The 24,412-nt window shown below is 43.4% G+C and overlaps 1 protein-coding gene across 1 annotated transcript in view; it reads right to left on the minus strand.

Annotated features, from left to right (window-relative positions):
* The window catches only part of LOC138515210 (serum albumin-like), a 946,494-nt gene that overhangs the window by 237,891 nt on the left and 684,191 nt on the right, over positions 1-24,412 (minus strand). The window contains exon 12 of the mRNA XM_069630169.1: positions 2,883-3,015. Coding sequence (XP_069486270.1) covers positions 2,883-3,015 — 133 coding nt within the window. The remainder of the gene's footprint in view (positions 1-2,882; positions 3,016-24,412) is intronic.

Raw genomic sequence — 24,412 nt, forward strand, 5'->3', positions numbered from 1 at the left:
AGGCACTCACACCTTAAACTGACGTTTTGCCAAGCTTGTGGATACTTTCCTGTGCAGTGCAGGAACCTCCCGACGTCCTCCCTCTTGTCCCCATGACTGAGGCCCAGGAACAGCGAGATCTGCAGGAACTGCCAGGAACAATTGCCTCAGTTACAGATTTTCTTCATTACAAAGGTACTGTGCAAACGTGGTTGAGAAATCCTCTCTGCCGCGGTGAAAGTTTGTGAAACTTTCCCCTCTTAGGAGTCTTGTTCGCTCCTAATCCGACATACAACTCTTTTTCATGTAAACTACTTCTAAGAACATTGGCAAAGACTTAACCGTTTACTACCAGAACTGTTCTATCCTATCCAAAACACTGACCCATTGACTTTGGCCCAGGCCTATTGAATTGAATTGATTCTTGTAGTGAACTGAAACTATTTGCCCTGCCTGAGAAAGTATATGGGTTTAATTCTTATAACCTGTGTCTTTTTACCTCTTTTTAAAGTTACTGAAGTGCCGTTTTGCTCCCACTTCAGGGGAGCCTAACTTGTTCAGAAACTTATTGGTTTGGTACTGGAGTGTATTATAGTGTGATATTCAGCTGCTTATTGCTATTGGGATTTTTTCTAAATGACTTGTGTAAATAAATTAATATTGTTTTACCAAGAAACATTGAGTAAGTGTTTGTTTGAACCACTGTGATTGCAAGTCCTTTGTGTAACACCTTGCACTGCTCACATCCCTCTTGAGATAAGCGTGGTTGCTCAGCCCTGCTACCACAAAACTGTGTAGTACAGACTTATACCAAAGGTAAAATTGTGCTTACACCTGTAGTCTTAATTGTGTGTAGTGTTCCCAAAGGGTACGGCATATAATTCTGCCTAACACCCACGTTTTAACGCGTGCTAAAAACTGATCTGGGAACAAGAAACACAACCTGAATACCACCATTTTAAACCCCTCAATATTAGAGTTTTTCTTGCCGGGGGAGGCGGGCAGCTATCCCTGAAGTATAAGGTCTCACTTAGCATGAGAAGTCATAAGTAGTTTATTTGTACTATGCGCAGAGATATTTGCATGACAATGTTTAAACCTCTACGTAATGAATTACATATCAGTAAAAGTGTAAGCAAGGGTCGTATTTACAAAGAAATGCCACTGACTTGCGAGTGCCAGTTGATTTTGCAGTTCAGGAAAACACATTCATTGCAGGGTGGCATGATTTTCATAGGAGAACCTGCCTGCCCAGCTGCATTTGCACATATCACCTGCACAATATGTGGCCCTGGTCATAATGGGAGAGGAGATGCCGAATCCGACCCCTGAGCGCTCTTCTCATTCACAAAGGGATGCTGCAGTCGCTGTGGCAGTTACACATGTACAGAGGCGTTGCTAAGGAGGCGAGGGGCTGAGGGGGCTATAGCCCTGGGTCTTTTGGTTGTAGCCCCGGATAGAAGCTCAGGGACAACAACCAAAAGGCTATAGCTGGCCCTGAATCCCGCCAGTCCCGGCATTAGCTTAGCCCCTCAGCTTTTCCAGCCTACCAACACCCCTGCACATGTGCATGGTCTCCCGTTATGCAGGGCATGTTTAGGGAAAAACAAAGACCCCTGACAACATTTCTAAGTCCCTGAAAAAGAACCTCATGTAGAGCATGAGCACCACTAGCTTTGTCCACTTTGCCATTCCTTATAGATGGGAGGGAATACAATCCATTTGCAGTGATGGTTCCTTCAAGGCTCGTCATTGCAAATGCACTCCCTTCCGCCCACATGATTTGGGGTCATCCTTCCACCTACGTGGGTGCAACTGGCTGCCATGCCTGTCTAGGGGTCTCATGCACTTAACAACTTGCTGTGGGTTCGTAGCAACCAGCAGTGATTCCATCATCCTGCACTCAACCACCCTGTGGGAATCAGGGAACTTGTGAGCTAGGAGTTGCAGACCCAGCTTTCCGGCGATACTTTACCAGTCGCATTCTTTACTGCTACGTTTTATGAATTGGTATGTTACCTGAAGCTACGTATGCCATATTTTTTTTAAAAGATAAATAAATAGTCATCACGTGGCATATATAGGGCTAAGATAGAAAAGGGAACAAGCTCGCTGCTGGAATTGAGAACACACTTGGCCTTTCTTTTCCCTCTTAGTACAATGTAGTATGGAATGAGATGTAAGTGGTCTTGTATAGCGCCTGTCTGCCACTACGGGTGGCCTTGCTGCGCTTGGTTGTAAAAGAGAAAAGGAGGGTGGGATTCTTTAGTGGGACAGGTAGATGCGAATGCTGTGGTGTTGATGGGTGCAGGTTGGAAGTACCCAGTTCCTAGGTGTAAATCTGCTTCCTATGGGTTTGGCGGAAGAGACTTGGGAGTTTGTTATCCAAAGGGAAGAGTCACTGATCTAATACACTACAGAGTTTTGGGCCTGGCTAGCTGCTGATGTGGGAGAGTGCAACAGGGCTAAAGAGGATAGCTTAGTCGTGGCTTGGTTAGTGTTGATGTGCTAATAGCTAGGCCTGTGATGGCCTTCTACGGGGGTTTGTGTGTGTGTAGTGTAAGTTGATAGGAGATCTTAGAGGGGAGTCAGTTAGTCAGGGAAAGGCGGGAGTAGGCCTTACAAGACAAAATAACCTGTAACCCTAGCATCCTACCCATGAATATTTGCAGACAGGTTTCAATTATCTCTCTCTCTCCCTCCTCTAAAGGTCTCTTCTGACCATGCGCTTGTAAAGCAAGATCCTAAACCCCGGGCTCCTCCTAGTGGTGGATGGTGAGAGTGCAGATTTGGTACTGGTGCTTCCACTGTGCAGATGGCCAATGAACCCGGAAGAGAGTGACTAGACTGGAAAGCGGGCCTACACCTGTGTGCACTCTGGTGGTCAGGTGGATGAGCTCTACCTCCACAGTGAAGCAATCCTCTTGGTTCTCTGCTTTGCAGCACTGATCCATCATGGACAGGAAGGCCACAAATATGGGCTTCAACTCATCATCTTCGATGTCAAGCTTCTGTTTTACCAAACGGACAAGGAACCTGAGGAGAGAACAGAAATAAGGAAGACGAAATGGCACAGGAGACAGATGGAACTGGGCGCCATTTGAATCTCTGAAAAATACAGTAGATTTATTTATTGGGTATTTATAAAGTGCCTATACACAATTGTTTTCGAGTAGATATGAGCACTATTTCAGTATAAACAGTTCTATAAGAAAGCTTGAAATCAAAAATGTATGGGAGAGTGGCAAGAGAGATAGAGAGAAAGTAAAGTGTGAGTGAAAAGAAGAAAGTGAGAGGGCAAGAAGGAGAGAGCAGGAGTGGCAGAGAATAGATACAATGAAGCTTTACATAACACCCATTTTGTGAAGGATTGTAACAACTGGAGCAGGATTTACCTTTACGTCCACCCTTACCTTGTCGCTGCCTTTAGATGATGGCTCCCTGCCTTCCCAGACAGAAACCAACACAGTTAAAAACATTTTCAGAATGTAAGCCCTACTCCCTAAGGGCAGTATAAAGCCCTGCCTGTCCTTATCCTCTGCCTGCATTTTTCTTTCTCCATGCCGAGACCAATGAAGAGTCTGGGACCAGGCTGTTGCCAGTTCCAGCTGCATGGTTAACAAAGGTAAGAACGCGTTCAGAGGAGCTTGTGCTCTTTGCAAACTTCAAACCCCACACTTCCCACCTCTTCTCCACTTTCCTGTTACCTATTGAGTTGCTGCTTGTGGGTCTTTCCTATCCCCTAATCTCTATATATACTGTGCTGGTGCGAGCCATACAAAGGGAAAATAATAAAGTTCACATTATGTGAGGTCACATAATGGCTGACATTAAGAGCATTTTTGTCCCTCTGAGTTGAGCTGTTGCACACCACACAATCTATGCTGATCCTGGGTGGTTGGACATCTGGTTTTAAATCATTTGATTTCTGGTGGTAACCTTCAACCAAGGCAATCCAGCAACAGCAATAAAAAACAGTGCTTAAGGGTTACACACTTGTGGATCCTGGCCATCTATTTGTTTATCGATTACATTATCTCAAAAATATGCCGTAGGTTCTAGCTGCAGTACAAGAACAGTGAGCAGACTTTACAAACAGACTTATCTTGTGGACCAGGTCAGCAGGTCACATACAGGTAAAAGGTTATTCCAGTAGTGATGGTAAGGATATTCTGCAGTGCATGCAATGCACTGTCAACAGACACTGTTTTTCTCAGTTTTCTATGGATGCTGCAACAGCCCCAACATGCACCAATCCCAAACACGGCAAGCAGTGCAACGTTGCAAGCCCCCGCCCAATGCTCAACACAGACGACACCTGCCCACAAACGGCACTATGCCCAATGGCAGCATTACACATTTATGGGGGGGCAGTGTAGTGGGGGGTAACCCCTTTTCGTTCGCAGGGACAAAAAAATTCCCTGATTAGAACAGCCCACAGAGAGCTCTTGCGTGCCCTGTACTATCGATGACTGTCCGCCCAAATGAGGAACCCTTGGTGGGCGAAGGGATAGGAAATAAAAAGTTAACTTTCATGGTTGCACCTGGTGCAACCAAATCATGCATCAATGCGGGAGATTTGCCACTCTTGGGCAAAACTCTTGACACACATGGCTTCCCTTGGGCTGTCTTCATGGTTCTATACACTGAGGAGGTTGACATTAAAATAGCAAGGAAGGTGGTGCAGGCACCCCTATTATACTCTGAAAGCTGTCCAGTAACTTTCTGGGCAGAGACCTGCCCAGCAAGCTTAACATGGCCATCTCGTTCACAGAGAGTGGCATAGTTTGTACCACACCAGGAATGTGCCTCATAAGGGCAATGGTGATAATTCATGCATTGGGAGGAGAAGTGGTGGTTCGTGGGATTCCCATAGATCCAGACATGTTCATGTACGGAATAACTGTGCTTGTGGAGGCGGTGACTCAGATTGGTAAATGGTGCTGGCGAGTGCCGACAGATTTCATCTTTTATCCTATGGTGTCACCCGAGTTGGCGGCAGGTACGATACTGTCTCTAGAAATGCAAGCTTTGATGGATCCTACGAAAAGCATTGTTTTGATAGGAACTGACCAGGACGGGTGCGAGTGGCGCACAGTGCTTTGCATTGACACCACAGAGCCTCTGAAGGAGGTGACTGATGCAGAGTTGTTCGATGACAAGTCAGATTCCAGAGAAATAGTGCTGGCGATCTGTATCCCCAGTGAAACTATGGTGCAGTACCGGAAAGGTCCAATGTCCCCTGATGGCCCTTGCAGCCCTGCCCCAGTTCATTGAGGCAGATTTGGAACAAGTGGTGAAAGACTTTGGACCACTTACCCCCATGAAATAGGGCACCTCAAGGGAGTGACTCCAGTACACATAACACTGAAACCAGGAGCAGTGCTGCCCCAGTGAAGCAATATGCCCAGTCCAGAGAGACAGAAGAGTGAATTAGAGACAGAAACAATGCTCTACTCAACCAAGGGATAATAGTACCTTCTACCTCCTCATGCAACACATTACCCTGCAAAAAAGGCAATGGGGTACAGACAATGATGTGGTACAGCAAGACTTTCCTGTGGTTCCTAACTCTGCCACAATTGTGTGTAGCATCCCCAAAAAGGCAAACCATTTCACAGTAGTGGACCTAAAAAATGTATTCTTCTCAATACCATTACACCCAGACTCGCAGTATCTCACTGCTTTTACACATTTGGGAGGAGGTTTGAGCACACAAGATTACCTCAGGGGTACTGCGAGAGCCCCAGCATTTTCAAGAGAATACTCCACACAGATTTAGGCAATATCCAAGTGTCCAGCACAATCAACCAGTATGTGGATGACGTGCTGGTGTGCAGCGACACTGAGCAGCACTTCAGGCAAGACTCCATTACATTTCTATAGCTTCTAGCTCGCAAAGATACAAAGCTGACAAAGCAAAACTGCAGTACTGTCTACAAGAGGTGTTATATCTAGGCAAGGCATACATTAGATTTCAAAAATTGATTAGCAGAGTTTGCTAATTAAATGTTTTTTGATTAGCAAACAGACCCATTTGATTAGCAATTTTGTACTAATAATATTAATGTCACCAGAAGTTATTTGTACCCAAGACATGAAATGAGCAACAATGCAGCAGTTTTGCGTACCACTGAAATAAGACATTATTGAGAGGTTTTAGGCCTTGCAAATTCTTTAAACTTCAGCTAAACATGCAGGTTGGGTAACTTAGTTTACCTATTCAACCTAAGAGAAATGAACTCGATGCATAGCAACGGAGGAAAAATGCAAAATGAGGTTATTATAAAATGGTGCATGTCACTACATACCCACTTTACGTTTTGCACACTGCTGCCACCCAGAGGACAGCCTTGCAGAATGAAACTTTTACTTGACATTTACTGCGCTGCGAAGTAAATGTTAAATAAAAGTTTCAAACATCTCTTGTAAATGCTACTCGCCCTTCATAAAATCCACTTGACTATGCAAGTGGGCGAAAAGACTTTGCAAGCCACAGATGAGTGTCTGTAAAATTTAAAAGTTAGCTGCATGAATGGACACAAATAAATAGATATGATAAAAAGGCTCTGAAAACAGTTTTGCCACCTGTCTCATGCACATTGTAATATATAATAGAATCATAATCACAAAGTAAAGCGAGCTCTGAAGGCTAACTACAGTGTTTGGTATTGTAGATCTGTAGATGTACAGACTGGATGGAGCTACTGATCACTACTTTGGGTAAGCATCTATATAGTTTGCTTTGTGTATCGATTATGTAAGAGGAAAGACTAAGCAGAGTAGATTGCGTAGCAGGCAGAGAACTGGGCAAACTAGGTGGAATATTGTTGTTGGTGTCCATCTCACTTTCAGGGTACTGGTATAAAGCAACAGGGTGATAATATAGAATGTCAATGACTATGAGTTTGTTCATGGGTTGAGCACCAGTTGCAAGATGTATGCAACCTGCAGGTTACAGAACTGGGTTTGACATCAAAGGAATGTGGTCATGTTCATTTTCAAAAGAGTTCACTCGTCAATATGATGCATCTTCCTCAACAAAATGAAATATAGTTGACACTATGAAATTTAGATGCACAGACCTAAACTTTACTGTAAAGCATGGGGATGGTGCAGTGTTTTACAGTATAAATACTGTAAATATGCTTTATGTAACAACTTACATTTTACGAATGGAATTGCATTACTGTCTTTTCAAAAAATATAAAGTTGACACATATAGTCTTTGAGTCTTTGCCAGACAAGATATAGAAAGCTTAATAAAAGTATCATCTTGATTACTTCTGGTTTGCAATTATTTAAAAATAAAATACATTCTTGCCTACCACTCCCACACCTGCCTTTGGCACTTGAGAGTGGAGGGGATGATTACGGATGCACTTTCTCTCAATTAGCAATTGGAGTGAACAGAGAAAAGAGGGTGAAGAGAGCACCGAGGGCAAGAGAGGAATGCTGGGCGAGCCATGCTTTAATTGAAGAGGGCAACTTAAATAGGTAACTTTGCTACACAAGTGCCCATTTGCTTAGCAAACCTACAGAATTGCATGGCATTGGCCTATTGCAGCAGCATACTAGACTCAGTGATGCAGGGGCAGTCTGCTTGTGAACAGGCACTTGCGGCGGCAGTGTTTGCAATTGAGAAAAGTTCCACCATTGTGATGGGTTGCTCCATTACACTCTGCGTGGAACATGCTGTTTTTACGATTTTGGAAAGTTCAAAATCTACTTTAACCACCAAGGGGGCATCTGCATATGAGGGTATTTTTTCCAGCCCAAACATTCATATTGTATGATGCAAAAGAGTAAATCCTTCCATGTTTATAACATAAATGTGCACTGATAAGGATCAGGCCAGACACGACTGTGTGTTGTACGAGGGGGAGGAGGATAACATCCCCAAGGCAAAAGATAGTCCACTCGAGGGGCGGTAGGTCCTCTTCATTGACGGGTCAGCGACAATTGACCAGGACACAGGCCTCAGACATACTGGTGCAGCGGTCGTGCATCTAGTAGACAGTGAATATGAGACATTGATCCAAAAAAGACTACCAATGCATTAGTCAGCCCAAGCAGCACAGCTCATAGCACTTAGTGAAGCACTGCAAGCATAGCAGGGATGTCAAGTGACCATTTATTCTCCAACAGTGCATGCCAGTCTCTCACGATGGAAGAGGAGGGACTTTAGGAGGGCGGACGGGTCCCCCAGTACAGCATGCCGCGTTATTGGTTAGACTCATTTTTGCACTATCACAACCTTCTGTAGTGGTGGTCATCAAATGCGCCGCCCACACTGACAAGAACGATGAGGTGCTAGTCAGAAACGCTCACAGATATCTCACAGTTCCCACTGTAGCTGAATATGTTGTCATAGCACCTACCAATGAACAGCCACCTGTCTCATACAATTCCCTGCCCACAGCCTAGAGTATTGAATTACATGGAAGGGCCTCGGAGTAAGAGAATAAGTTCTGGGTCAAAAGATGCTGCAAACAGTCTCCTACTGATTCATTATGAAGACAGAAATTTACGGGGAAAGCAGTAATGCCCCCAAAACTACTGGTAGTAGCGTTTGATCAGCTCCATTACCACTCCCCCCAGCTCCAAACAGCACATTACTGCTGACATACAGGAGGATTGGTTTATTCCAAACCTCAAGGAACATTTGGCCAGTATAGTTATTAGATGCTCCACGTGTCAAAGTTTCAGTCCATGCATGACATTACAAACACATGAGAGGCACTCTGCCTCGCCCTAGTAGGCGTTCCGCAAGTTGCATATCGGCTACGCAGACATGGGTGAGAGATGCAATGGGTCCGATACTTGATCATTGTCATCTGCCCCTTCTCACGATGGGTGGAGGTGGGTCCTTGGGCACATCCGGATGCCAAATGCACAGCAAAGTTTCTGGTCTGCGATGTTTTACCCCGATGGGGCGTGTGTGATGTGTTAAGATCATATAATAGCACACACTTTTTCAATGAGTTGTTTAAAGAGATTGCTGCATTACTTGGCATTAAACACTGGATGTGTACGATATACCACCCACAGAGTTGTGGAGAGGATCAACAAATTCCTCAAAAGTAAATTATCTAAGCTCTGCACCACAACGAAGAACTAGGTGCACTGCTTACCCTTGGCACTGTTTAGTTTGCGCACACAGCCCAGCAAGGACCACCACTTGTCACCTGATGATGTGGTGACTGGTCATCATATGCATACACCTCTGTCACCAGTTGGAAGGGCATCAGGCACCATATAGCAGCAGCTGTTCTAGAAGACGAATTTAAAGATTATTTAACCACCCTAACACGGGCAATCAAATATGTTTCCCGACAGATTGCACCACCACAATCAGAGGAAGTGCCAGGCGCCACAGCTGAATCCCCACCCACTCAACCGCTGCTGCCAGGAGAACTTATCTACATGCAGTCCTTTGTCTGCAGGTGGAACAGCCCCATGTTCAATGGCCCGTTTGAAGTAGTATTCTCTAATCCTCTTGCGGTTAAGGTGAAGGACTTTGGCCACTGGATCCACCAATCTGACATTCAGAGAGCACCCCCGGCCATTGCCCAACCACCCTAATAGACTGGCACTGTACACCTACCACATCTGCCTTTGTACTACCAGCATACTTATCTCGATTGGTCCCAACCCATGCACACGCACCACTGCTAAAGACATTACATTTGCACAGGTGGCACATTCTTGCACCCTCCCATACTCTCTCCCTCCCTCTCTCTCTCTCTCTCTTTCTCTCTCTCTCTTTCTCTATTTCTCTCTCTCTCTCTCTCTCTCTCTTTCCCTTTTCTTTCTTTCTCTCTCTCTCTCTCTTTTGTGTGCATCAGTGTTTGCCTTTCAGATAGTGAAGAGAATGGAACCAGTGCTTTCAAACCACCCATAATATGTTAGAAAGGATTTTAATTGTAGTGTTATGTGTAGATTCTCGTATTTATACATGTCTGCAATGCATTTTATTGTGGCCATTTTTGCTATTTCAATGTTTATTTTAGGGATTTATTCAAGAGCCTCTTTTTTTAGGGGACATATAAAAGGGGGGGAGGTGAGGAAGGATATCACAATTTCACTGTATATAATAGGTCAAATGCACACTTAAATGAAACTGGATGTGCACAGAGAAGAAACATATGAACTTTTATAGTGCTAGAACTATATGTGTGGGGGCCATCAAACATTGCAACACGACTTTGCTCATTCCTGATATTAAGAAAGGCACAAAAGCAGTGATGGATAACTATTGGATGTGCGGCCAACAATAGCACCTCCCGCCATCATGGTGGGGCTATTGTTCGCTAGCAATGCTGCACTACTTGTAAAACCCAGAAGAGCATTTGCAAGGGGAACCAACAGACACTTTTGCCCCAACCACCTTCAACTTCTGAAGAACAAACAAGAAACCCGTTGCCAGCACGAGAGTTCTGCATCCTCCATGGAAAAGAGAAAAGTGAAACCCTACGGAGGAAGAAAAAAGCTAACTATCTGTCCAAAGACTCATCAGACCTGCTCAATGAAATACCTGACGAATACAGACAAAAGTCTTTTTTCTTTTTTCTTCACCTGCAAGCAGCAGCCAACGCCAAATGGTTGCAGATTGTACGCTGGAAGCTCATACAGCTGGCAAATGACGCGGAGGGCGCATGAAGAAGGAAGCTGGAATACAAAGTGAAGACTGGTTCAACACCGTTTTTTCCTGGGCACCATCCTGACTGGAGGCAATAGTGAAGATGCTGGTGCCCATTATCGTGTTGTCATCTTCTGCACCCATCAAATGGGTCTCTGATGCTATGCCAAAGCACTGCCCAATAGCGCCATGATGATGGTTTCAATTGGGGTAACATCCAAAGCACCTTGCGGTACCACAGAGAGCGGTACCCAGACAGATGACCCAAACAAGCCCTGCAAGGTACAGATTGAACACTGCTTACATATCCTTGGTACAATTACCACACCGCCACCAGACCCCAAAAATTATACTGAGCACTGGGTTGATTTAGCTGGGGACAGAGGATGCATTTAAATGGCATGTACCCCTGAGGGGTATGACCGGTCTGGAGCTAGTTTACGGAATGTTTGCAAAGCATGGGTTCCAAAGGATGGGTCACCACCATATCTGGAAGCTGAAAGGTTGGAGAGGGGGGAAGAGAATGTATATTGGAACTTAGGGGCGTATGACACTGCAGGGAGTTCATTAATTTGGGATTAACGAAAGGGGGAATGTTGGGAAGGAGAGGGGCTCTTCCCACCCCCCAGGCGATACTGAATGAGAAATAAACTCATATGTTGTGTTGTTCTGGTGTGTCTTGGTGCTGCACCGATTCACCACCCTGGTCGACTGGAGCACCAAACCATTGTCCATAGAGAGTTTTCTGAAAAGTGATCCCATTCTATGGGACCCGTTGCTAAGATGACTGCGACCCTTGATTCCCAGTAATATACACTACAGGTTATAAGCATGAAGTTCTGTTACATCTGATGCCAATTGGGATGCTACGGGTGTGGATCAGTGTGGCTGCATGGTGGTGCCATTGATTTCCAGTAACACACGAGAAGTTGGATGCATGAAGTTTGAGGTATTTTGTTATTTAGCCCTAAAATGCTAAGCATGGATCAGCAAGTGCCACTGTGTCACCTTGCAGTGTTTTGCTTCTCTCTTTGAGGTCAACTTGAAAAGAGTACCACAACTCAGAATGGGTTGAAGAACATTCCATCCATGAAAATCCTAAACTATTTTTAGAGCCAGCTGGATTAGCTACATCCATGTACATTTTAATACCTGCAACAGGTCAACTTCTTCCTGTCAACCATTGTGAAATTTCTCTCTTCTTATGCTAAATGGCTTCTAACACTAATTATACAGAAAACTTGTTTGTCGTCCAGGAGTGGCCAATTTATCACATCCATTGTCATGTATTTAATTATTATTTATTCTTCTCATTCTGCTTTGTTGATAAATGTCTAGCAAAGGTGTTGCTTAGGGACTCCTGGCTACAGGTGAAATGCATATGCATGTGTTAAGTCCTTGTCGACTGTCAGGCGTAAACACAGACTTCAGGTTTGATCTTAGACTATCTGGTACCCATGGTCACAGGGGTGGGAGTAAGTCCAGGGCCTGCATGGCTTCAGTGGGCAATGGATATCATTGAATGGCTTTTTATACCTTTCTTATCAGTGTGAACAGCTGATGGGTGAGTAGATTTCAACAACGGCTCCTCTGTAGTAAGGATTCTTTGTCAGTCACGGTATCTGGTCTTTTCATCTAATGCCATTGCATCTAATGCCATTCCATCGGAATTTTTCCATCTAAAAAAATGTCCATCTAATGCATATTTTTGGGGGGTAAAGGGTTAATTTTTGTTTAGATGCATCATAAAGGGTAAAAAACAGGGGTTAGGGGACACCCCTCCAAAAAAAAAAAAAAATAAATGAAAAATGCATTAGATACAATTTTTTTAGATGGATTGATTTATGATTCTTGGGAAACCTGGCACAATTTCAGCACTGCCGCTTGGCCTAAGTGGAGCAGGAAAGAGATGCCAAGGAGACACCCATTTCTTTTTTTAATTGTGCATCTGGTTAACAATAACCTTTTGCACAATCCCTTTAAATACAATATGAAAATAGACAAAATGTAATTCTAAAATCACAAGCAATTTGACGAAGGTCACTCAAATATATTTCGTTTGTTACATGCGCAGTAAAATAATTTATAAAATAGGATCATTATATCATTAAAACTTCTATCAAAATTGAACGCATTGAATTTAAAATCTGTCCAAAAACACCTTAGAGAGCATTCAGGAGACTCAGAGCTGTATTCCATATTTAATAATAGTTGGCTGTAATGACAATAGAATTTGCCAAATACATGTTGGCCCAAAACCGGTCAGTAACTATGAATTGTTGAGGGGACACCAAATGTCCATAACCTTTCCAATACCACACCATTAACTTAGGGCAAACAGTAAAAATATGGTGAGCCGTTTCCAATTCGGCCACACAAAGTCGACACAGCCGGGCAACTCTGGGAATATTCCTCATGCACCTGTACATTTGAATGCTGGGAGAATATTTAGGCGAAGATATAATATGTAGCGCCTTTGTCCCAAAATAGTATATTTTACATATCTCGTTTTAAAAAAAAGTTTATCTATGTTCTGTGCCGATCCCTGACAATAGAATTCGATTTTAATTTACAATAGGATTCATAACTTTGATTCTCACCTAATAGAACTACATCAACAGTTTTAAAATTTTCCTTAACCATAGACTCCAGTTCACATAACGCATGATGAACTTGAGTCTGTAAAAATATATCGGTCATAAGGCCCAGAAAGCAAGTCAGATTTACCTTTGGCACAGTAAATCTTAGCGTATAGCTTACATGTATCCAGTCGCAAAGCAAGTGAAGCGAGGTCAGACCAAGTTCAAGTCTTAATGCCTCAACTGGGACACCACGTGGTACACGTACTAAGGATTGCAGCAGCTTTCCCTCAGGGAGGGTTTCAAGGTCATATAATATGCCTCGATAGACATCGTTTATAGGTTTCAAAAAGACCCTCAATAGAGTTTCCCCCTTTTCTGGCCATAAAATGTTTAATCAGATGCCATTTACTGATGACTTTCCTGTGAATAACATAACCATAGGAAGATATAGCTGGGAAACATGTCATAGGAAGACCCAGACATAAATAGGTATCCACAACTTCCAAAGCTACACCATTCAACTTCCATACAAACTTAGACTTGGTGCACATTTTCCCCATTATCTTGGTCTTCTTCAGATTAATTTTCAAATTATTCTTAGTGGAATATATATGTATTGCCTTCAGAGAACGTTGTAGACCCAGAGGAGTATGGTCAAGCAAGACTCTGACGTCTACAAAGGAGATCCTGACAACAGGAGTCCTTCCCAACTTTGGGGGGAAAATATCTACAAGACGCAAGGGCCGTATCCATATCAGCAACATAAAGGTTATACATCAGTGGTGCTAAAAGGCACCCCTGCTTTAATCCACTGTTGGTGTTGAATGGTTTAGTGAGGAGATCATCCTGCTCTAAACTAATTGTGACCATGGGGTCAGTGTGCATCAATTAACAAAAATGTAATAAGGCTAGATCAATGACCCAAAAATTAAGTTTCTCTCAAAGTAAGCTACGAGAGACCCAATGAAATACTTCAGAATAATCAATGTAGCAGAAATACAAAAGACTATCAGGATTACGTTAGGTAGTTGCGATTAGATATTGCAGAATCCATATGTTAAATATCATGCTGCAGCCCTTGCTAAACCTGGTTTGCTGAGGTTTCAGAATGTTAGCTGTCATTGCCCAAGAGGCAACCTTACAATCAGATTAAGGTCAGGAGTTTGATCGAATCAACTGGGTTGAGCACATCTGATTCAATTTCTTCTTTTGAAGAATATACTACTAGTGGTTCCTCTCCCTCTTTTAATTTTGAGCCTGTTACAGATGAGATTGTTTACTCAGCCATTTGCAAACTTAAATTGGCATCTCCATCTGACACCTATGGATACTATTGCATTATTTACGGCTGCTCTTCATTATTCCTTTTCAAATGGAGTTATTCGTGCCCCTTTGAATCACACTTTGGTTTCTCCACTTCTGAAAAAAACACAGCTGAGTGCAGCATCGCCTGCCAGTTACCATCCCATATCTTTTCTCCCTGTACTCACGAAGCGTATGGAAGTTATTGTAACCCCTCAAAGCCCAAGGTTTCTTGAAGAAAATGGGCTTCTGCATCCTCATTAGGCAGGGTTTAGGCCTTTGATGGGTACAGCGTCCTTAATGATATCCATCCTTGATGATTTGGTGCTACAGTGAGGTCAGAGTTTTGATCCTCCTTGATCTCTCCGTAGCCTTTGACACCATTGATCACAGGATTCTTCTTCGATGTCTGGAATAATCTGGTATGTCGGACCTGGCACTGGCTTGGATTTCTTCTTTTTTGCCAGATTGCAAACAGATTGTTTTATTATTTCCATTTCGTTCAGTGCCGTCTCTAATCGCCTGCGGTGTCCCACAGGGATCTTCTATATCCCCCCTCCTTTTTAATCGCTATTTATGTCCTTTGGCGGACATCATTTCTTCTCATTTGATACACATTTACACTTATGCGGATGATACTCAACTTTCTTTTTGGCTTGATTCTCTGATCTCTGATCCTCCGACTAAACTAAAAGAGTGTCAGACAATTGGTGGATGGATATCTAAGAACTAGTTGAGATTGAACGGGGAGAAAACAGAGATGTTGGTGGTTGGTTCCTCAAATTCTCACTCTTCTTGGCACTCAGACTGCCGGGCTGCCAATGCATGCCAAAAGTCTATGGATTAAGCTTTGTACCTTCTGGATCGAGAGAAGCACAGATTGCATCAGTTTGCAACGCTTGCTTCCTTAAACTCAAACCTTTAAGAAAGATTCTCCCTTTTATTCCACAGTAGTTACTGCCTCTATCATGGGCTCTTTAGACTGTTGCAATGGCATTTATTTTGGAAACCAGATTTCTTAGTCCAACGGCTTCCGATTCTTCAAAATTCTTCTGAGCATGTTTGGCTCTTAATGTGCTTATGTTTTCTCACGCATCTGCATTGTTGACGGATCTTCATTGGCTCCCTGTGAGAAGCTGTATTCAATTTAAGGACCTTTGTATTGTAGACGGGCTATTCATTTATCTGTTCTTTCCTTTTTCTATCTAAATTCATTCGCTATGCTCCTCTGCACATTTTGTGATCTGCTTCTCAAAATCTTTTGAGAGTTCCAAGATTCTGTAAAGCAGGGGCTGGAGGATGATCTTTTTCAGTCACGGCCCCGGTATTGTGGAACTCTCTCCCCAGTCATCTATGAGAGATTTCTGATCATTTTCATTTACAAAAAGCACTCAAAACATTTTTGTTCTTATATTTCTTTTCTTAAAATGTTTTATCGGTTTATTTCAAACCTTTACAATTTCCAAATCATTACACATAATTTCATCCTAAAAGCATCCTAAAAAAAACAATCCATATGGAGGCCAAGTCACCGGTACAAAAATCAAGAGAACGAGCAAGCCAAGTAAAACATTCAGGAGAAAACAGACATTCCCCAAAAGGCCCAAGTCTACACCTTCCGATTCACTGCTTTCCCATACTATATCAAACACTCTCTTACTTAAAAAGTTCATTTAAAAATGTCACCACTGAAATAATCACAGATGGATTTTCAACTTATAGGAGCATCCTCCACCATTCATCTGGTGATCATGTATTTAATTTGTCAATAAAGGATCCCAAGTGATAGGTTCTTAGGGCAGTTGTCCCACACATGATACTATTAAGTGTTTCAACGTTTCTACCACACCCTGTTTTTCACAGAATCTACAGGTTAGGGCATCTTTTACAGTTTGTTTGTGAGCGCCCAGAATCTCTTTAGATACAGATTTAATCAGACTCTCATGAATTGTTCTCTGTATGCAGGACTGGGGAACTTCACCAGCTATTTAGGCAATGTTTATAATGCTCTACATTCTCCACTATAGTCCGTCATCAGCGATTGGTCAATATTTCTTGGGTTTGTTCTGTCACCCATCTTTAAAATAGGTATTATGAGGGCCTTTTTGCATGACAAGGGAACTCTTTTCTCTTTCATTATTTGAAAGAATAATAGGAACGTAAACTCTGCCCAAAGAACAGTGGTCTGTTTTAAGTTATTGTTTATAAGGCCATCAGGGCCGGGAGCTCTTTTAGTGCTTAATTTCAAGATATCATTTTTGTCCATCTGCCAAGACCACAGTGTTGGGTGAGGCACTTCTGGTTTCTCCCATATGGCCGATAGAGGGGCAAAGAGGGATCCAAAGTGTTCGACCCACTGTTCTTAAGAGACTGCTGACACTTGCAGTGCTTCCTGGGGAGTGGCCACCTTGTTTATCAATTCTCATGTTAGGCGGGAATTTTTCTTGCATTGAACCTCTAGCATTTTCTCTGCCTCTTGCTGGGATCTTTTGACTTTGAATGACAAAAGCCAGTTTTTATATTGCTGCCTTCGTTACTTCTTGTACAAGGTTCGCATGGTCCCAGGGGCACTATTTAGTGCTCTCATGTGTAACCTAAATCTCTTCCGCTCCTCTACCAATTTTTTGCTGTATCTATGTTTTCATGAGAATTTGTGTTTTTTTCTGTCTAGAATCAACTTGTTCAAATTTTATGAGTAAAGGTACGTAGTTTAGTGTTGCACTATCCTGGTCCACCAGGTCTATAAATTCTGTTGCAACCTCTGGTTTAATGCATAATCTATTTCTACCTTGGGAGACCTGAACGTCAAAGCATTTACCCTCAGTCTCCACCATTATCGTACCTTTCCATCTCAACTTCAAGAGGGCATGACCACTGGATTCCATTTGAACTATCTCCAGGGACGTGACCCCTTGTAGGACATTACCTGAAACAAAGAAAATAGTCTAAGGTGGTCTTAAGGTGATCAGACTGCCAGGTGATCTTAGCCGGGATATCCACCCTTGACCATTAAGCATCTGAGCTCTATGGCCTCCATTTCTTTTAACCATCTCTGGTCTCTAACTCCTGCGGAGGCTGCTCTGCCTTGAACAGATTTGACAAGTGTCCCATTATTATCAATACACCTGACGTTCAAGTCTCCACAAAGTACAATATAGGGATTCACAAAGTCCACACGTTCCTGTTTTATCAGATCCATTACATATTTTATGAACTCTTCTTCCTTTACCTTTGCTGGGTTCCAATACAAGTTCAGCAAATACAGGATTAGCTTAGGAATTTTTCTGTTTTGCCTGATTTCCAACATAAGCACTTGGACACAAGGGTTGGGAGTATAATGTTTTTGCATTCTAATTCCAGGGCCCATTTTAATTAGGGTTAAGAGACCTGAAAATGGTCTACCTGTTGGGCCTTTTTAGCTGGATTTAGAAAAGTTATATATCGGGGCTTCTCTTAACTAGGATTCCTGGAAACATAGGATATCAAAGGTTTTCAAGTCCTGCTTCTCAATATTAAAAAGGTGAATGAACCACTTGTGTTCCAACAGGTAACTTGCATGGACTCCAATTGGCCGTTCATATTGCTATGTTGATCATGAGAGTGTGAGAGAGCTCTCGGCAGCAAGGCCCATTCTTCCATTTTGTGATCACAAGAGGCACTATATTGCATTTCTTTTACACTCCTTTTGTCTGATTTTAGACAAGAGAAGGTTACTTTCAGGGGTACATCTTTTGGGGCAGATTGTTCTCGCCCCTTTACCTCACAGCATCTTACCCGTTTATCAGATTGTAGGCCAACTCTCGGTATACCAAACGTATGAAGTTTCCTTGGTAGCTCATGTTGGTCATATTCATCATTGGTTGTAATAATTTTGTTTCCTGACGGAACCCATGACGCTCCCACCTCCTGTCCAAAACCTAGTGGCAGGAACATTGTGGCTGCTTCCCAAATGGTCTTTTTCATTAGGTTTGTTCTCAAATATAAAATCACCCAATCCATTCGGGATTCCCTCACAAATATTCAACCAATAGAATATCATCCAAATTTATCAAACCGAGATTAGGAATGTGATGCAATAAGGTCATTACATTCATGCGATTAAGGATAAGACCAGCGAGTGAAACAGACGCACCAAAGATAATGTTATTACCTCCTTTTTATTTAACTTTGGTTTACCATTTTGGTTTTCCCATAATGGTACTTGTGGAGCCAGAGGATGCTTAACAAACTTCTCATTTTGTGGACATTTTTTCTCAGCCACCGCTCTTTTTTGGTCCAAGGTTTGAAATGCCCCCTCTCAGACTCTCAAAGAGTTTGTGGCCTTAACCGTTATTTCTATAGTGATGGGCTGATTTATGCTCATTTGCAATTCCCCACTAGGGGTCCCTTGGTTTCTTTTCAGTGCTTCATTGGTGGATTCAATGGCACCCCATTTTGAATGACCTGGAGGTGTTGAAAGTCAGATTGAGGGATGCCCACCAACAAGCTACAACAATGGTCCAATTTGGATCCTATTATGGCCCCGGGTAATGTCTTTTAAGATTTAAGGGGTCGCAGATGGTGTAACAATTTAATGAAATAAAAAGAGGAGGAGATCAAGCTGTTCACCTGGGCCTTCATATTCAAGTTTTTGTCAAGATGGATACTCAGGGTCTTCACCTTACTCATAAGCGCAATATTGCAAATGTCTCTATTGAAGTTATTGTATATTGGGCCTAGTTTCTCAAGTTTGGCCTCTGAACCAACGAGCAAGAGTTCAGTCTTTGAACTATTGATGGCTAGGTTGTTTGCCACCATCCAATTTTGTATCCTTTGGTACGCTTTATTAATATAGATTTCGTACTCATAATGCAATCCTGAGATGGGGATGACACATTGCGTATGAATAGATCAGGATGTTTTGGTTCTGTGCCACTTGCTCCTCCTCGTTATCTGCAGTCCAGGTTGGAGCTGTTATTTCTGTTTTCTTCCCCTGTGGTTTCTTTTCTTTGGATCATAGCTGGACAGCTCTCGGGGACGGCAAAGGTGTTTTCAAATATGAAAGAAGGCTCTAGAGGCATTGGATTTTTGTCTCTTGTCTGGCACAGTGTTTTTCAATTTTTCTTGTTACAATGGTGCTTTGCGCATCGATTTAATTGTGTTTTTACCAAAAATTGGAAAGTTTTCCTTGGTGTATTTTGCCTTGCCTCTATGATGTGATGGTTCAATAGTCTCAAATGTTGTAGGTTGTACACCATGGGTATCAGACTCTTGGTCATCTACTTTCTCTTTTGGATTTGTTTCTCTTAAATCGAAGTCCTCTCTTGGGTCCACTTCTCTCACCTCGATATCTATTTGGGGAGCTTTAGAATTACCCCTCATTTGTGTTTTATTTGGGATTATTTTTTTCCCTGGGGCTGCACCCTCTCTCGATTTTTCTTGGGTCCAAGTATCGGCCTCATTAGGCTGATACTCATATTGCCTCTCTCCAGGCGGTGCCCGAATTCCTCATGTGGATTCACAGTCCTCTCCACTTGTTTTTGAGGCTTTTTTGTCTAAATTATACATTACTCGCATCCATTTCTGCAATTCTAGAATAGCCTCCATCATCACACTTTTGTCAGTTAGTTCTTCCCTTGCTATATCACATAGGTGATTTTGCCATTGACTTGATTGTTCTGCTTCCCTGTCCAATCTGGCTTGGACCGTCGCTGTGAATGACTCTTGGAAGATCAACTTTGAATGTACCATTGCCAAAAGGGTTGCTTGGTCTTTATAGTTTTTATTGACTGATTCATACAATTTAATAAAAGAGATCAGCAATATTGCAATGGGTGACATTATCATGCTTTGAATATGAGCTGTCAAAATGGTCAATCCCTGAGCTTCCTGAAGGGATGTATTCAGCAAGGATACAGACTCATTTAAGCTGGTTGGAGCATATGCTGAAGATGGGATTGAGGAAATGACGGAGGGCTGCTTCTGATCTTTCAAAAAATGTTCCTGTGGTAAAAGGATCGGAAAGACATTTGGGTCTTTTGACATCCCCCCTGCCCCTCCTGTGGTAATTCCCCTTCTCTAAAGGGGTTAGTTGGGGTGGCATATAGATTATTTGCTTGGTGGGCAGGAGGGTTGTCTATTTCTGAAACGCTCAATGCGTGAGTAGAATCTTTCTTTCTTCGAGCTTTCTCATCCAGAGTTGCTTGGATGACAGCGAAATCTTCTGATAGTCGCATTACCAGTACTAAAGTCGTCGTCAGACTATCCACAACCGTCTTCAGATTTAAAGTTTCAGACATCAGCGTTACCCCCCAATCCGCCTTCGCTGGGTCTTCTCCTTCCAAGGGTACAGAATTGGGGACATTCTCCAGTTTCAACTCCAGCAGGGTAGCGTCATCGTCTTTCTCCACAGCAGCAATGTTAATGGGGGAGGGGCTACTAGTTGGTCAATTTCCTCTTCTCTAATAAACACTCCCACCCTCCTCAAAGTGTCCAGGAGGTTCTCCATAGCCAAGTTCTGAGGTGAGCCCACTCAGTCCGGGACCCCTATAGACAACAGAGGCATTTCATCTCCCACTTCCAACATCTTGCCGTCAGTCAAACCTAGAGTTGGTAATGTACCCCGCTTTGTATTTTCAGAGGATATACATTTAACATGTAAGAGTGAGGAAAGGGTTGACAGTCTCACCTCAACGCCAGGGTCCGCTTCAGAAGTCTGTGGTGTGGATGCCGGGCCTTGAAGTTTCAACTGCCACTGAGTATGTGTTTGAGATTGTTTAGACTCGCAAGTGTCTCTGTTCCAGGCCACAGACACTCCACACAGCAGACAACTACTTTCTCCACTTCCATCAGCAGATTAGCCGCTGGAGGGCAGTGAAGCATAACAATTTATAACCTACACAACTGCCCGCTTCACCAGTGCTGCTGTGGGAACTTACGAATACTGAAGTCGTCACATGTCCACTCCCCTGCCACCAACTTCCAACAACTGCAGCTTGACTCTGCAGCTGACTGCTGAAAGCCGGTATTTGTGCCTGGCTCCTCCTCACAACGAAAACAGTGAAAGCAGACTGCACTCAGGCCTGTGATCCTCCGCCAACAAGTGCAACTTGACTTTTTGTTCTTATATTCAATGCTACTGATGTGATTTAATGTGTTGCTGTCAGTGCCCAGATGCCTTTGGGCCTTGGTTTCACGCTTAATAAATACAGTTACATTACATTACCAAACAAAATTGTTTTTTTCAAGAAGAATCAATCATCGCCAATAATCTATAATTTGAAGGGTCATTTCAAGAAACCATTTGAAAACCAGTATTAAAATAGAAACTCGCCAGCTGGCAGGATTAACACCTGGGTGTATGATTGAAGTAAACAGCCAAAACAAAACCTGCAACCAAAATTCTATTTGTTTTAAATACAATATTAGGAATACTGTTGGGCCCATGTAGCCCTAGACCGAGTAATGGCTACCCTTACATCTTCAATGTCTAGGTCATTTAAAAGGGCAGAAGGGTCATATATCCTGTCACCATTAATGGGAGCAATCATAGTGCTGTTGTGATATCAATTAATAATGTGCTCTCCCCGACTATCCTCAGAGATAGGATTAATGTTCTTAGCCGCATAATGAGCCTGAATCGTACAGTAAGGCGCCAGCATTTTTTACTGTCTTTAGTCCTAACTATATCAAAGATCAGGCACCAGTTTCCATTGTTGATGTTATATTTATGAGCACGTAACCAATTATTCTATGACAAGACAGGAGGCTCGCATTATGATTTATCTTTCTTTAATACTGCCACCACAGCTTTTCAACTTATACTTTTAAACATCTACATTTGTGCTTTATTTTTTTTTTGACACAAAAATAAAAAATAGCCAATCCGAAGTTTAAAAGTTTCAAACCAGAGTCTTACATCTCGAAAAACTCTCAAACTCCAACTCCCATGCACCTCCAGGAGTGCAGTAGTCCTGACCCTATCCCATGCTCCAATGCGGTGATAGGTCCTCCTATAAGATCCCTAGTGTTCCAGGACCTTTCCTCTTTCTTTTTGCTGCCATGAGATCTCTTCTTTAAGATAATAGCTATATCAGCGTAGTATAGAACTTTGCATGAGAAACGCGTAAGCTGCGCGATTGTAAACTATTTATCAGAAGGTAAACACAATTCTTACGGTGAACTTTATCGAAAGTGTGCTTCAGTGTGTTCGTTTTGTTTTTCTCTCGCGCGTTTGCGTCGTGTGCCGTGAGATATTTCTGTGAAGAGGAGGCGGGGCCGGCGCCACGAGCGAACGCGCTCGCCTCAGGCTCCCGGCCCCACTCCTCGGTTCTGTGCCGTCTAACACGATGTGCGGCAGGACCTAGGGGAGCGGGAGGAGCTGAATTCCCGTCATCCCCTGGGAAGTCTTCCGCCAGCACCGCAAAAGTTTTCATTGTGTTGCGTATGCCGAGTGAGGAGAAAAGCGGAGTGACACGGTCTTAAAAAAAAAAAAAAGGTATAATCAAATTTTCCGCCGGAGCAAAAATGGATTCAGACTAGACTGCCTCTTATATCTAAAGAGCCTGCAAGTGAGGAGAAAAATGCAGAATTGTCAAATGTGACTAACATTAATCCCTTGCTGACAGCACAGCAGTTAGTCTTGCTAACACTATGTCTCATTACAAAGTCCCGGTGCCACTCCTTCTACCTCACCAGAATGGTCAGAGGAGGAGTGGGAAGAAAGTCCTTACCAACAGGACACAGACCTGTCACAGAGCTTCAAGCAAGTCTAGGAGATTCCTTGACCAGAGCAGTGTCTCAAGGAGTGCAGCCTATTACCCAAAGGTTGGATATACTGGAAACTGTTTTTAACGAACAGCAAGCTCTGCTTGGAAAAAAGAGAAAGGCAGAATGCCAAGATAAAGAGCTGTCAGCCAGACACCCTGAAGATGGGGTTGAACCCAGGGGGAAGAAAGCGGCTTGAAAGAGTAAACACTCTACGACCCCCCCGAGCAATCTGGATAGGGAGGATTCCACTCCCCAAGAGATTAGCGACCCTGTCGCCAGGCTTAAAAGAGCCTTCCTGGAGAAGAAAAGAAGCCAGGACAGACCCCCTACCCCAGGGGTGAGTAATCCAGGGGACAATGATGAAGGCTACATGCCGGATGATGAGGGTGATGAGGTAGAGGAGGATCACCTTTACGCGTAGACCGAGCCTGGTGAGGGTGTCAAGATAAGCTCCTCGACCTAGCCGGCCCATTGGCAAAAATAATGGATCTCGCGGAGAAAGCGAAGGACACAGGTACCCCTGTGGATGTTTCCGTATTAGCCAGTTGGGCTCAGAGAGCTGTATACATCTTGGGAAACGCGAATTGCGCACTGTCAGCCGAGAGAAGAAGAGGTGTTCTTCTTAAGATCGACAGTAAGCTGAGCGACTTGGCGTCGTACGAAGCTGGTGAAGGAGCAAGAGGCCTACTATTCAGCGAAGCATTCGCTAAAGAAATGGCACAGTTCGTGGGAACTTATTCAGCTCTTGAACAAGCACAAAGTTTTTTCCGGGACCGGACGTTACAGGGGTCGTACGTCCGGTTGGTTTAACTATCAACGCAGACCCCAGGGGCCGCGCGCCCAATATTGGGAAGGAAAACAACAAGACACATTCTTCCCGTCCAGGTCCAGATTTTCCAGAGGACGAAGAGGGAGAGGTGCACACCGGCAGCCAAATGCCTCAGGAGGTGAGTGTAGTGAGAGTACGAGTAGGAGGGAGAGCCCTCCAGTTTCTAAGCACATTGCAAGCATTAACGCACAATGTGTGGGTGCTGCAGGCAGTAGCAGGGCTACAGCTAGAATTTGTGGGGAACCCAGTTCAGAGATCAGAACCCCATTGTATTCAGATGCCTCGAGAAGAGACGAGATTGTTGAACAGCGAAATCCTCCAATTAGCAGA

Source organism: Ambystoma mexicanum, chromosome 6q, assembly GCF_040938575.1.
Source record: "Ambystoma mexicanum isolate Mex_15411 chromosome 6q, UKY_AmexF1_1, whole genome shotgun sequence".
In the NCBI taxonomy this organism is placed as follows: Eukaryota; Metazoa; Chordata; class Amphibia; order Caudata; family Ambystomatidae; genus Ambystoma; species Ambystoma mexicanum.